The sequence below is a fragment of the Gymnodraco acuticeps genome, unplaced genomic scaffold, assembly GCF_902827175.1.
Source record: "Gymnodraco acuticeps unplaced genomic scaffold, fGymAcu1.1, whole genome shotgun sequence".
Classification (NCBI taxonomy): Eukaryota; Metazoa; Chordata; class Actinopteri; order Perciformes; family Bathydraconidae; genus Gymnodraco; species Gymnodraco acuticeps.
Genome location: NW_022990042.1, coordinates 2,782,256 through 2,798,610, shown reverse-complemented (window position 1 = coordinate 2,798,610; position 16,355 = coordinate 2,782,256). Strand labels below are relative to the sequence as shown.

Sequence of the window (16,355 nt, the reverse complement as noted above, 5' to 3'; positions counted from 1 at the left end):
AGACAGTGGGTGAAACTGGTAGGTTTTCGCCTGTTTGGGGAGTTTATATTTATATATATATATTGCTCGCATAAAATCCCCGGGGTTTTTTGCTTTGTATGTCGGGGGCGGGAGATTCATGTGATTGGTTGTTGGTCGCGTTGCTCGCAAAAAATCCCCAAGCTTTCAGACACGCCCAGCTCCAAGATTTTCAAGATTTTTGAAAAGCTGCTGTGTGGACGTACCAGAGTTAGACCTAACACACTTAGCTATTTTATCTACCTCTGGAACAAGCTAAACTAGTTATTATAAATATATGTATTCTTCATTGTCGGGTCACTCATTACTGGATCAGTGAGCTGCATGAGATACTGACAGGCTGTCAGGAGAGGGAGAGAGGGAGGGAGAGAGGAAAAGAGAGCGCTTCCGCTAATTTCTTCCATGTTATTATCCAAAGTGAATGTAAACTTGAATAATGTACATCATTTGAATGTAATAATTAAGTTGATTGTTGTTTGTGGAAGCTCCAGTGAATGAGCCCCATTAACTGAGTTTTAAACATCACTTTAAATGGAAGATTTAAAGTGATGTTTAAATCTTCCATTTAGGCCCCGCCCACTCGATCGGATCGGCGATCGGTATCGGCCGATACTGATTCCGGCGATCAACGATCGGCCATCGGCCCCGAAATTGGCGATCGGAGCATCCCTACTTCTCATGATTAATTGCATGCTTAATCATACAATGAAGCGCACTGGATACTCTTGTACTGATTCACAATCATGCATATCACAAATTACAAGATTGATCAATGAGTGCTCCACTCCAACGCCGATGTTAAAGGGGCCCTTTGTTGTAGTGCTGTGCAATTAATCGTATTTTAATCTCGATTACAATTTTGTCTTGCAACGATTACGAAAACAACGTAATCTAAATAAAAGGATTATTTAGCTGTGTGCGCTTTCGCCCCTCCCTAAAAGCCTTCTTGGCCAGGTTGTGAGTGACAATAGTTGTGAGTTCAGCGCGAGCAAAGATAGCAGAACAAGAGCAACTTGTGAACAAGAAAGGTAAAATGAATTTTTTAAACGTCAACATTTCCGTTGCGCTGACAGGCGACAGAGGTCCACAGTTTCCCCGCAGTGAGGCCCCCCCACCGCCTCCCGTTGACAGTTCACGAGCGTGCCCCCTCTACTTCATCCACCACATCACAGTCATCAATTAAAGACGCTTTACAGTGCAACAGCCTACTCAACCAGCTCGCAAGGACACAAAGATATAACAGGCCATCACATTCTACATAGCTAAAGACATGTGCCCAGTTAGCACGGTAAGCAACCAGGGGTTTAAGCAACTGGTTAACACTATGGATAAGCGTTACGCGATGCCATCTCGGCATCATTTCACCAGATCTGCACTGCCTGCCCTATATGACAAATGCCGTGGGGGAGTTGAAAAAGATGTGGCTTCAGCTGAATACTTTGCAGTAGAGTTATACTTAAAGTTCAGGGTAATCAACTGTTAAAAAGATACTGTTCAACTTATTATTTTTAAAAGTTCAATAAATGGATGTTTTCAAAGTCAATGAATAATCGTGATATCAATATTGACCAAAATTATCGTGATTATGATTTTTGCCATAATCGAGCAGCCCTACTATGATGCTTATTTGGTTTTCCCTTACCTGCAGTGCTATATTGGTTTTTGGACATTTAAAAGGTCTGCAAAAGTTAAAATCCGTTTCTCTTTTTGAATATTTCTCAGTAGAAGCACAATATACAATTATGAAACCTGAAAATGAGCAGAATAAGGCAATGTTAATTTACCTTCCGGAAAATGTGTCATAATCTAAAAAACCTACACTTTTCTGACCGGCATATCCCCCCACTGAGACTTTTTTTTTTTTGCAGGAGTGCATTTGAAATCCTTAAACCAGTTTGCCATCAAATGTTCGTTTTCATTTTGCCTGCTCATCAATATTGTGTCTTGAGTGGTTGACGATATGGATAGGGGGAAAACCCCTTTTTCCACTCACAAAGCCTAAATGGCACTGTCTAATGTAGTCTACTGATTGTTTGTGACCAATTTCAGTAAGTTCAAAATCTGAAAGCTCTCCATTCTAGCTACATGAGCTAATATTCGTTATTTGTTTGACAGACAACAGCTTCATAGATCTGAATCTTTGGGAATTATAATTCTGAACCAAACTGATACGTTTTATAGCCTAAACTTGATATGTTTGTTGTTTACACCCAACTCTAGTTTACTGTCTGCTAATTAACATGTCCTTTTCTCTCTTATCACATCTACACCCGAAAATGTTTTGGTGGAATTTGAATCAGTCTAGTGAAGATATAATTTGCACATGTTACTCCAGTGTCATTTAGCAGCTATTTATCTTATAAGCGGGGATGTGTCAGGTAGGGATGGGTACCGAGCCCCGGTATTAAATGGGCCCCGGGGCTGAATTATTAAAGACCGTGGTACCGTTAAGCTCCGACGTTATCGGTCTTTTTATCGGTACTGGAGACATGCAAAAATATATGTCGTATGTATTATTGCTACACAAACATTATATTGCAGTTTTAGTGTCGCCAACTCCGTTTCTAATACGCAAAAAGACTGCAAAATGCGTCTATGATTATTTTTAGTATTTTCGATCATCTTTCCAATCCAGTCGAGAGATCTCTCTCCCCCGTCTGTGTGCGAGGGGACGGGGCAGTTTACACACACGCAGCTGCTACATGCAGCAACACACACACACGGAGGAGATGGCGGAGAGAACGCGCTCCGAGGTGTGGTTAAACCTTACCAGTCTCCATGTGGACAATGCTCGTTACCAAAAGTGCAATAAGAGTTTAGCATGTAAGGGCGGTAACACGAGCAATTTGTCTAAACATTTAGCAAAAGTGCTCCACATTCATAACTGAGTTATTTATTTTGTTAAAGTTTCAGCTATTCTGTCATCAGATTATTTAATACGATTTGTTAAAGCATTGTTGTTTCTTTTGATGTGAAATATTATTTATTTAATTTAAATAAAAAGCAATGTTAGTTTTGTTCACAATTTGTTTAGTTAGTTTACCTTCTTTTTCTCTCCAAAAGAACCGATAAGAGTACCGTTAAAAGACCGGACCAATAAGCGGTATCGATAAAAGTAGTAGTACCGTTAAAACCTTAACGATATCCATCACTAGTGTCAGGGCTCTTGACGGATTCTCACGTTCACAAAATAGTCAGGTAATGGACGTTATGTCAGCAGAAGAAGAACTGGTCAACTTAACCTGTTAAGCCCCAAGGTCCCCCTTGGCAGGTACTTTTTTTTTTTTTCCACGACACTGTCTCAGGGGATCTTAATATTTAAGAACCTATTAATGTGTTATACCAGATTAACGGGAATAATCTCAGCTAACTGACGATACAAACCATTTTTACCAAAACAAAACACAAGTCTCATAAGAAGCATCTAAATGACCCCTGAGCGAAAAATGCTAACGCACTTTGGCACAGAACTCAAGATAAAAGATACCCTTATTACTTATCATAGCTGCACATACAAGATATCCGATTAAAGCTGAGGTTCCACAGATTATTTAGGTATAGTATCATCTAGGGATGCATACCGGTATCCGGTATTACCGAAATACCGGTTACTGGTGGCTACGGTATACCGTACCGAAATCAGATCCGATTTCGATACTTAAATTATTATTTTTTAACATTTTTTCTATTTAATTTTAAAAGTGAGTCCATGGCCCCATGATGGCGGGTGTTATAAATTGTTATAAATTAGATTGCATAATCGTTTTTCTTCATATTTTATGTATTTTTCATTATTTGTTCAATACTAGAAAGGTAAAAGTCCCACAAATGAACTGTGATGGGATTTGTTTTCTCTCACCAGTGAAGGCAAATGTTGATTTTAAAGATGAGATTTGTTTGTTTGTGCAATGCAGAGATCTCATGACCTTTATTCTATTATTTATTTGTTCTCTAGTCGAATCTCAGGTTTAACATTAATTATAACGGTCTGTTTGCATTGACAAGATGTGCTATTCACGCGGCACACCTGATGGCGGGTGTTATAAAAGATATTCCATAATCGGTTTTCTTCATATTTGTTATGTATTTTTCATTGTTTGTTCAGTACTAAAAGGTCGAAGAAGTCCCACAATTGAATTTAATATTCATTTGACATGTTAACTATATCGTAAAGCGCTTCATGGGAGTAATTGTGGGATGATACATTTTCAAAGTATCACGATATGTATCGGTTGAGTATCGGTTGAGTATCGGTATCGTAAAAAAGTCAACGATATGCATCCCTAGTATCATCACTAAGTGATCCGAACTCGCGACAGGGGAAGCAAACTCAGACATCACGACACGTACCTTTACGGAGGTTTTACGGGAGATCGTCTCACCTTAGCTATCAATCTGATCAAAAGACTGAATCGGTTAATCCATAGGTTGATAATGTTTCTGTGGAATAATTTTTTTAATTTATAATCCATAATTCCATTTTTATGTAAAAATCAGAGAGTAAAAGTTAGCTGCTAATGGTAGCACCAGAGTTATCGCAGCTTCCGGTTTTGTGAACACACACATGACCAAATAAGGAGTATGTGGGAGTTCCCCTCGATTCCATTGGCTCTGACGGTTAGAAAGAGATGTCAATCAGCAAAATCGAACAAGGGGGGTCAAATCTACCCAAAGGACCCCAGAAGTGTTTTTTTTTGCTAAATCTCTCTAAAAAGGTCAAATTTCACTTGTTTTGCATCAATCTTGATACAGGGTACTTATTATATGTTGTAGTTTGGATTCCTAAAGCTTTTAGTCTACCATCCCATCATTCAAGGGTGGTTTTCACTATAAGTAATTATTTTTTGTGGACGGACACAATCATTTACATTTTTTTACTGTGTTCAATCTGAATTTACCTTAAAATAAAAACATCTATATTGATTCTGACACTTCTTCATCCAACTCACAGGTGTAACCTTGCTTTGAGAAAACATATTATTAATTTAACCCTTTTAGAAGGGAAGATAATGGTCATTTGTTCTGGGAATGTCATTTTCGAGCCTGAGACCTGAAAAACAGGCTCGGGGCTTAACAGGTTAAAGAGCTCTGACCCTGTTCACTGCTCCTGCGTCACTTGCATAGTGATGACATTTGCCGGCACCCTGTCAAAACAGGCTAGTGTCTGAAATGCAACGGTGCAATGTGCGTGTAGTGCACCATGACTACACTGACCCTTAAAAGACCCTGTAAATGAAAAATCAATCTTTCCCAGTTCTTTTTTTATTTAATATTATATATTTAGTTTTTTTCATTAAGAAACCTGTCTTTTGCCTTCCTGTAAAAGTGTTTAGATATTGATAATAAAAATAAAGCTTTATTTGCACATCACTTTTCTACACAGGATGTTGCTCAAAGTGCTTTAACAATTTACCCACATTCAGCATGTATACATAATACGCTCATATATAATTGCGAACCACTTCTGAATAGGGCTGCACGATTTTGGGAAAAAATCTAATTGTGATTTTTCTGACAAATATTGCAATTCAATTTGCGATATTTGTTTTCAAGCGGCCCAACGGAAGTTTATTGTAAAATGCGGCCATATCTCCGGCTAGGAAGGTCGTATCAACGTGCTCCCGTCTCTAGCACCCCCGCAGCCCGAGCTACGAGTGAAAGAACTAAACTTACATGAAACTTCCGTTGGGTTGCTTTAAAGTCAAGCTTCAGTTTAAGGTTCACCCTGTAATAGATGTAAAACATGTGATGGAGCATTACTAACCTGACTCAGATGCTTTGTTTCACCAAACCATCTAGGAAAGCTCCATTGGAAGCCATTTGGAAAAGTATTTCAAAAATACTTTGCAGGTGATTGGATCAATCTGTCTATCACCTTCTATCATGGGCCACTTCTGATTGGTTAACAATGGCTAGTACATGTGGTGCACAGCACAGCACAAAATAAAAAAAAAAATCGCAGGCTTTGTGATTTGATAATCGCATCATTTCAAATCGCGATTTCGATTTAAAATCGATTAATCGTTCAGCCCTACTTCTGAACCACTTTGCTTTTCCAACGAGCAGAGCCAGAGTGTAGCGACGACATACCGTCATTGTTTACGTCACTGCAACACAAAAACAACAATGGTGAACTACGTTGAAGCTGTGCTCATGTTGCCATTAAACTAACAAAGCCAGATTTAATTGCAAGCATGACTTCTAATTATATACCCTTCTCCAGAGTCAAATGACCAATGCTATGTCAATACAATTCAGTGGTAATTCTCGACCGCTGGAGTAGTACGCCGTTCCCGCTCCATCCACGTATAGCCTACAACTTCCTAAAGCCAGCTGCTGCTTGAAAGTATTAATTCACTGTCTGACTGTCACACAAACAACGTCCTATGACGCATATTGAGTTAAAAAGCATATTCCGTGTTTTATGTATACAAACAAAATGACGACACAAATAATTCGCTGTATTCTAGTGGTAGAACTTCAATTTGAGAAAATACTAGCCATCAGGATTTTTTTGACCACCATGTAAGGGATGTCAGGTGGACTTCTTCCAGGGCTTTTGGTCCAGTTGATCTTGGACTTCAGCCTTTGGGATGCGGCAGCAGGGCAGGCAGGCGTGATGGAAACAGTTGATGTTCTGTCCGCCATCCAGACCCCCTTGTTTATTTCCACTCTCCCATTTAAACGGTGCGGGTTCCGTGTGAATAAACACGAAGCCCAGACGCAAGCACTTTAAGATCTGCTACTGCTGAGCTTCAAAACCAATACTTTATCCCACAATACCCAGCCTGCCTCATGAAGGCGGCAGGTAATTATTTCCAGTTGTAGGTTAATGAATGGAAACTGGTGCCCTGCCTGGAGCAATAATGCTTCTACAGCCAACACACACACACTAGAGAGGAAAGGCAAAACTACTAAAGCCTTCTTTCTGCTCAGGTCAATGGTCTGTAATAAAGAATCATCAGTTGCATTTTTTTTTTTGCCTGATTCCCACTTAAAAAAACCTGAACAGCTGATTCCTATTTTTCTTTCTAAGAACTGGAATTGATTTACGCAAACATTTTGTAATTTATATTTAATCGAAAATTCAATTGTGTCTTCATATAAGAAAGTTATGTTTAAATATTATTCAATACTGTGTATATTGGCCTATTATAGACAGCCAGCTATTTATTATCTATCTGCAACTTCGTATCAAGCTAGTTTGCAGCAAGAAAAGGGACAATAAAAACCAACCAATAGAAAATATCCCTTCCCTGATTCAAAGGGAGTGGAGGAAGGCTAGGCTGTTTTGGGATTTTTTTCTCTGAACCCAGCAGCTGTTTGGGAACACAATTCCAAGCATCATAAATAAAATATTCATCTGTCTGGTGCCCAAATGTAATTTAATCCTTCAGGGATAAAACCTACTGCGCTGTGTGTTTGTTTTACAAAAAATGGCGAAGCAAATGAAGTTGTTTGACCGTGGGATAAAAAGTTCAGCCAACCGTCAACATCTCAAACGAATGTTCAAAGTGATTCAACTGATAAAGCGCAAGGTGAACCCGAACAAAAGCAAAGAGGAAATGTGTAAAGTCTTGGGAGGCGAAATATATATTATGTACATTCTGCTTCGTTGTGCATTCACTTCCGGTAAAAGTTCCTTCAAAAATAAGAGTCCCGATCTTATTACTACCAAAATAAAAGTGCAAAATGAAACTTTACCATAGGAAGATATTGGCATAAAAATATAATCACTTCTATCAAAATGATGTGTTGTAGCGAAGGTCCTTGAAAAGCTTCTCAGTGAACAACTTAAATTATTCTTGGACACAAATGCTATTTTGTCAGAGCACCAATCCGGTTTTAGAAAACAACACAGCACAACAACGGCTGCTATTAAAGTATTGTGCAGCTCTATTTATTGATTTTTCAAAGGCGTTTGACACAGTTGATCATATCATCCTGGCAGAAAGACTTCACAGTAGAGGCTTGTCTAGGCATACTGTAGGTTGGTTTTTAAATTATTTATCAGCGAGAACCCAATGCGTCCAATTTTCTGGTCCTCTTCTTCCTTCTTCCCGATATCAAAGGGTGTGCCACAAGGTTCCATATTAGGACCGATTCTTTTTACCATATACAGTGGGGCAAAAAAGTATTTAGTCAGCCACCAATTGTGCAAGTTCTCCCACTTTAGGCGAGACACCCCAGGTGAATAGGGTACTTTTTTTTTAACTTAAAGGTATCAGCTAGAAATGTCTCCAGTTAATTACTTACAATAAGACAATTGTTTTTTGTATTACAAGTTTTCTGAAATAGTTTCTGAAATAGCATGTTTAAATATGCATATCCATTATCTCATATGCACATATTTTAAGACATTTCAGGAATCGAAATCTGAACTTTGGATAAAGCCAGGTTCAAAATTCTTGTTTCATTTTGTAGTCATATTAGTATCTAAGGCTTTTACTGAAGGGATATTGGATATCTCTTTATCACTCCATAAATCAGAAAATACTGTCAACAGCCCTAAAATATCAATTTTCGCCATATTTTTAGGTATACAATGTTGTATAATTCAGGCTATGAATGATATATGAACAAACCCTTCTGTAAAAGCCTTCATAATATTGATAGGAATATAACTGGAAGGTTTGGTGTATCTACGTGCTACTGAAGTTGAAATTTCAAACTCAGAGTAGGAGAAAAAACTCATTTTGAGAAAACGACCTTTAAAGATTGCAGTGAGGCGCTAGCTAAACCCTCCTGTTCTTTGGATGACAGCTTGCGCATCGACGCACTCCGTGAAGGTATTTCATGTTCGGGGTCATTTGTTTTTTGTATAACCTTGCTTCGTGCAAGTGACAATTGTTGTCGTCTTCTCTGTGAACGTTTTTTTTGCCATTTTGAGATTTCAATTTCTAGCGGAAAGCTAACCAGGAAGTGTTTTAGCACACCACGTGACTAGGGCTGTGCAATTTAATCGATCCTGCGGTATATATCGATATTTAGTTTTCCGAGAAAGTATCGATATTTCATCCGCGGGTATCGATATATTAAGTCTGATAAGTGTGTTCGTTATTCTCGCGTCCAGGAGAGAAGCTTTAAAAAGGAGACTAATTGAGTCTCTGAGAAGGTTCAAATGTATACTTTAATTAATAAAAAGCGCGGTAATGTTACAAGCAGAAGATGGTTCAGTCAGAAAAACAGCTGTGTTCTGGCTCTCGTGAGCGAAGGGAAGAGAGCGAGCTCAACCTTTCCAGCTGTTAAATATCCTCTGCTGGCTCCTCCCTGTGGGCCGGTTGGCGCTGCTGGGGGCCGGCCCTCCACGTCTCCAATGTTCGTTGTTGCGCATAAAGCCCCTGTCACACTGTCCCGAAATTGACACCCGATGGACACACGAATATGGAATTGTGAATTTCGCACGAAGATGGCCCCAAACCACACACGAAGGCAACATTTACATTACATTTAAGAAATACAACTGCAATGAAAGTACCAAAAACAATTATGTTACAGTACTATGATACTGTACTGATATCTTCAGACTTTGTTCATTACTTTATCGGTCTTTATATGTAGAAAATATTACGTTTTCTCCGTAATGTTGTTTCCATAGCAACAACAACTTCCTGTCAACTCTCCTTCAAAATAATATATTATATCCTTTTTAGTTTCACAGAACACAAATTGGGTTATTTACATAATATGTTTACATGATTTTGTTGTGCAATAAAACAACCCGATGGACACACGATAAAGGAAATGTTCAAATTCGGCTGTGATCGTAACAACATCGGGCCATTCGTGAGGGCATCTTAAGCCATCGTATGACCGCCGGTGGAGTTTCTCAGGCTCCGGCAGCAACTTCGTGAGCGGTGGCAAAATCTTTGGCATGGCAAAAAATTGCCGAAGGACCTTGCGAAGGTTCATTTTCGTGTTGAATTCGTGTGTCCATTTTGCCCTTCGTAAGGCCATCGTGAGGGCATCTTGTTATCATCGGTGCAATCGGGCATTCACCCCGATCAGAGTGAGGGTGAATGCACCGATGATAACACGAAGATGACACGATTTGACAAGATGCCCTCACGAGTGCCTTACGAAGTTGCCGCTCACAAAGTTGCTGCCGGAGCCTGAGAAACTCCACCGGCGGTCATACGATGGCTTAGATGCCCTCACGAATGGCCCGATGTCGCTACGAACACAGCCGAATTTGAACATTTCCTTTATCGTGTGTCCATCGGGTGTCAATTTCGGGACAGTGTGACAGGGGCTTAACAGAGGATTCAGACATTGTACATTAAATATATAACTAAACACGCCTTTTCTCCTCCTTATCTCTTTCATGACTTTTCATTTAATACATTTTAAACGCTGTAATCAATACTCCAAAAATACCTCACGGCTGATATCATTTCCGGTAGTTCCGAATGTTGTCTCATGCTACCCACGTCTGTAAACAAACGTATTCAAATAAACTATACCTTCATTTAATATTCAACAATAATAATATCTCAACGTTTATAGTTGTAGTGTTGAAATCAGTAGGTTTCGGTGTGCAACACTCCGTGTCATATCGCTACTAAATTCACCTCTATAGTAAATGGTATATTAGCCACATGCTAAATGCTAACCGGAGATGAAGGATTTTCAGAATAAAAGCTTAACAACTGGTTGTGCACAAGAACTTCTGGTTTTTCAGTATAAAACAGCATTTAAACTGACGGTATGTTTAAGGTACTTTATGCCATCAAAACATTGATTTTAATTTCTAACAAGTCCCATTCAAATCCTCCGTGTTCCGCCACCTGCTGCACCTTTTAATTCTCCATTGTCCATTGTGATACTGCACTTTATGTAATTACGTTTCAAAGGCTTGTAAGCTACAGTTTGCACTGTTTCAATAAAGGAAACTAATTTTCTCACCACATCTTTTGATTCATTTTGTCCAGCATTTGCAAGCTGTAGACTCTCTGTCAGAGCCATATATTGTATAATTGATGCTTTCAGTTTTCAGTTGAATTAATTCAATCCAAGTCAATGGAACACTCACAAGATGTCACCAAAATCACACTGTCCCTTTAAAAATCTTTCAGAAAATGATATAAGTGTATCGAATTATATCGAATCGAATCGTATCGTTGGCTGAATATCGTGATATATATCGTATCGTTGGCTGAATATCGTGTATCGTATCGTATCGTGAGATTAGTGTATCGCTACAGCCCTACACGTGACGCATCTGAACGAATCACGTTGTCAGAAATTGACACCAGCCAATGAGATTTTGTTTCTTGGTTTAAGACCCCTTTGTGCTTTCACGATTGGTTGCTGATACAAAGGAAATGACCATATTTGGATCCGATGAGATTGTGCAGGAGAGACACAGCTTTCTAACGATATCTCTGATGACATGGTGCACACAGCGGTCGCGGTACTTTATGTTACGTTAGAATGCTAACTTTTGGTGAATTTAGGAGAAATCTAAAGACGCAAATAGACAAACTATAGTAAAATAAACACTTAAATGTGTATTTTGTACGTTTTCCTTCCAAAAGCCTGAAAGACAACATGTTATAGAATCAAAATAGCACAACATCTCAAAATTAACCAGTACTTGAAAAACGATGTTTTTGCCTGCCGTGTCACGCCTTAAAAAGATGAGAGGCCTGTAATTTTCATCCTAGGTACACTTCAACTATGAGAGACAGAATGGGGGGAAAGAATCCAGGAAATCACATTGTAGGATTTTTAATGAATTAATTGGTAAATTCCTCGGTAAAATAAGTATTTGGTCACCTACAAACAAACAAGATTTCTGGCTCTCACAGACCTGTAACTTCTTCTTTAAGAGCCTCCTCTGTCCTCCACTCGTTAACTGTATTAATGACACTTGTTTGAACTCGTTATCAGTATAAAAGACACCTGTCCACAACCTCAAACAGTCACACTCCAAACTCCACTATGGCCAAGACCAAAGAGCTGTCAAAGGACACCAGAAACAAAATTGTAGACCTGCACCAGGCTGGGAAGACTGAATCTGCAATAGGTAAGCAGCTTGGTGTGAAGAAATCAACTGTGGGAGCAATTATTAGAAAATGGAAGACATACAAGACCATTGATAATCTCCCTCAATCTGGGGCTCCACGCAAGATCTCACCCCGTGGGGTCAAAATGATCACAAGAACGGTGAGCAAAAATCCCAGAACCACACGGGGGGACCTAGTCAATGACCTGCAGAGAGCTGGGACCAAAGTAACAAAGGCTACCATCAGTACAACACTACGCCGCCAGGGACTCAAATCCTGCAGTGCCAGACGTGTCCCCCTGCTTAAGCCAGTACATGTCCAGGCCCGTCTGAAGTTTGCTGAGAGCATTTAGATGATCCAGAAGAGGATTGGGAGAATGTCATATGGTCAGATGAAACCAAAATAGAACTTTTTGGTAAAAACTCAACTAGACGTGTTTGGAGGAGAAAGAATGCTGAGTTGCATCCAAAGAACACCATACCTACTGTGAAACATGGGGGTGGAAACATCATGCTTTGGGGCTGTTTTTCTGCAAAGGGACCAGGACGACTGATCCGTGTAAAGGAAAGAATTAATGGGGCCATGTATCGTGAGATTTTGAGTGACAACCTCCTTCCATCAGCAAGGGCATTGAAGATGAAACGTGGCTGGGTCTTTCAGCATGACAATGATCCCAAACACACCGCCCGGTAGGGCTGAACGATATACCGTGTCATGGCGATAACTGCGGTATGCGCATGCGCGGTATTCACACCGCAGGGACGTGCGGTTTTATTCATTTAAAAAAAAAAAATGCTAACGCACTTTAGCACACAATTCAAAATAAAGATACCCTTATTACTTATCGAAACTGCACATACAATATATCCGATTAAAGCTGAGACTCCACAGATTATTTAAGTATAGTATCTTCTAAGCGATCCGATCTCGCAACAGGGGAAGCAAACACAGACATCACAACACGTACCTTTTACGGAGCTTTTACGGGAGATCGTCTCACCGTAGCTGTCAATCTGATCAAAAGACGTGTTCAATGGCATTAAAATGAGAAAGAAAAAACGCGGCTGAATCGGTTGATCCATAGGTTGATAATGTATCTGTGGCTTTGAAGCAATTGTTTATAATCCATAATTCAATTTTTATGTAAAAATCGGAGCACAAAAGTTAGCTGCTAATGGTAGCCACCAGAGTGTATGCAGCTTCCGGTTTTGGCTACGCGTTACTCTCACTCCTTATTTGTTCATGTGTTGGTGTGTGTAGAACTTCCCCTGCATGCACAGCAAACCACCAATCACAATCATTCTGTATCAAGATTGATGCAAAACAAGTGATATTTGACCTTTTTAGACAGATTTAGCACAAAAAAAACCCTCTTTTGGGGCCATTTGGGTGGATTTTCCATATCTCTGGCCCACCTTGCTGGATTTTGACATGTGACATCTCTTTCTGACCGTCAGAGCTGGAATCGAGGGGAAATCACACAGTCCTTATTTGGTAATGTGTGTGTGTGAGACTTCCGCATAGCCAAGACCTGAAGCAGCAGCCACTCTGGTGGCTACCATTAGCAGCTAACTTTTGCTCTGCGATATTTACATAAAAATGGAATTATGGATTATAAATTAAATCATTTTTGTATACAGAGACGTTAAAAACCTATGGATTAACCGATTCAGCCGCGTTTTTTCTTTCTCGTTTTAATGCCATTGAACACGTCTTTTGATCAGATTGACAGCTACGGTGAGTCATCTCCCCTAGAAGCTACGTAAAGGTACGTGTTGTGATGTCTGTGTTTGCTTCCCCTGTCCGAGTTCAGATCACTCAGTGATGATACTATATACCTAAATAATCTGTGAAACCTCAGCTTTAATCGGATATCTTGTAAGTGCAGCTACGATAAGTAATAATAAGGGTACTTTTATCTTGAGTTCTGTGCCAAAGTGCATTAGCATTTTTCGCTCAGGGGTCATTTAGATGCTTCTTATGAGACTTGTGTTTTGTTTTGGTAAAAATGGTTTGTATCGTCAGTTAGCTGAGATTATTTCCGTTAATCTGGTATAACACATTAATAGGTTCTTAAATATTACGATCCCCTGAGACACTGTCGCGAAAAAAAAATGTAAAGTACCCGCCGGGACTTTGGGGTTTAACAGGTTAAAAAAAACGTAATATATACCGCAGGGGGGGGGGAAATCGCGATGTCAGTTTTTTTCAATACCGTGCAGCCCTACCGCCCGGGCAACGAAGGAGTGGCTTCGTAAGAAGCATTTCAAGGTCCTGGAGTGGCCTAGCCAGTCTCCAGATCTCAACCCCATAGAAAATCTTTGGAGGGAGTTGAAAGTCCGTGTTGCCCAGCGACAGCCCCAAAACATCACTGCTCTAGAGGAGATCTGCATGGAGGAATGGGCCAAAATACCAGCAACAGTGTGTGAAAACCTTGTGAAGACTTACAGAAAACGTTTGACCTCTGTCATTGCCAACAAAGGGTATATAACAAAGTATTGAGATGAACTTTTGTTATTGACCAAATACTTATTTTCCACCATCATTTGCAAATAAATAAGTGGGAGAACTTGCACACTTGGTGGCTGACTAAATACTTTTTTGCCCCACTGTATGTAAATAATCTATGTAGCAAATGCTTCTTACCATTTGTATGCAGATGACACTGTTATTTATTGTTCCTCCGCTTCTATAGAGCAAAGTCTAGATTTCCTCCAGTCTGCCTTTTGATGTCATACAAACCCATTTATATCAACTAAAGTTGGTATTAAATGCTGAAAAATCCAAAGTGATGATATTTTCGAATGGCAAAAAGTTACCATCTATTCTACCCACGATGTGTACTGCTCAAGGGGCTGACATTGAGAGGGTCACTACTTACACATATCTGGGATTTCTTATTGAACAGAACTTGTCTTTCAAGTTACACACGGAAAATGTTGTTTCAAAGCTAAAAAATAAAATTAGGTTTCTTTTACAGAAATAAATCCTGTTTCTCTTTTCAGACAAGGAAACATTTGATATCTGTAAAGTTTTTACCTGTATTAGATTATGGTGACCTGCTATACATGAATGCCTTTGACCAGTGCCTAAAGAGCTTGGATACTGTGTAACATTGTGCCTTACGATTTATTACTGGATGTGGATATCGAGTACACCATTGCACTTTATATGCTGCTGCTAATTGGCCATCTTTGTCTGCTCGCAGACTTTCCCATTGGTTGGGTTTTATTTATAAATCTCTGCTTGGGTTGGTTCCCTCCTACATTTGCACATATATGTGTCAAAGAGAAAGTCTATATGGCCTGCACTCCCAAGATTTTATTCAGATGCTGGTTCCTACAGTGAGAACAAAACTGGGTAAAACAGCTTTTAAATATGCTGCCCCCACAGCTTGGAACAATGTACAGAAGGAGCTGAAACTCTCAGATTTAATCACTATGGGGGAATTCAGGTCCATCTTAAAGGACAGAGAACACGACACCATTGGTAGATGTGAGTGCTCGTATATCCTAAAATCGTTTTAAATGTTGCCAGTTTTTAATGATTTTTAATAGTTTGTTTTACTTCACATATTGACTGGCTAATGTGCCATTTTATTTGTGTTTTACAGCTGTATTTGTCTGCCTGTCATGTCTGTGTTTTATCTGTTGTAACTTCGTACATGCTGCCCCTCTTGGCCAGGTCACTCTTGGAAAATAGATTTTAATCTCAATGAGTCTTTTACCTGGTTAAATAAAGGATATATATATAACACTCCCTGCTCTGTGTTCTTTTTTTACAGACTCCTATCCTGTGCTGACCAAATGGTTTAATCACAAGGACTAAAAATGAGCATAAGCAGTGATGAAGTAAATTTCCTGGTTTACAGATACCTGCAAGAGTCAGGTAAGTCTTGCTTTCATTTTTCAAAAGTACAATTCTGTGAAAAGAGCGTTGCGTTAATGGGGCCTAAAACCCAGAAAGTAGTTAGCATTTCCCCACTTCCGGTGTCCTTAGGCGCTTTCACACCGGAGTACTTTTCCGTGTACTTTTCCCTTTTAGTTCCGATAGTTCCTGAGATTTTGCGTTCACACCAAAAAGATCTGGAACTAGAACTTAGTTCATGAGAACCTTTTCTCCCCTTTTTAGTCCCTGCTAGAGAGCAGGTACTTTCATGGGAGAAAAAGGTTCCCATTTCTGATTGACTCGGCGAATTGGAAACCACGGCCCGTAAAACTCGGAAACGTTTTTTGAAGCCGCCATTGTATTTGCTGGCATTAGCATTATTAGCATTAGCCCAGCGCACCAACGGAGAAAGACTAACTTATGGCAACACAAAAAAAAACA

At 39.6% G+C, this 16,355-nt stretch overlaps 1 protein-coding gene across 4 annotated transcripts in view; it reads left to right on the top strand.

Annotated features, from left to right (window-relative positions):
• Positions 1 to 16,355, top strand: part of LOC117545466 (F-box-like/WD repeat-containing protein TBL1XR1) — a 69,879-nt gene that overhangs the window by 4,512 nt on the left and 49,012 nt on the right. For all 4 annotated transcript variants that reach the window (XM_034215245.1, XM_034215244.1, XM_034215246.1 and 1 more), the window contains exon 3: positions 15,811 to 15,914. In XM_034215245.1, the coding sequence (XP_034071136.1) occupies positions 15,857 to 15,914 (58 nt within the window). In that variant the 5' untranslated portion in view covers positions 15,811 to 15,856. The remainder of the gene's footprint in view (positions 1 to 15,810; positions 15,915 to 16,355) is intronic.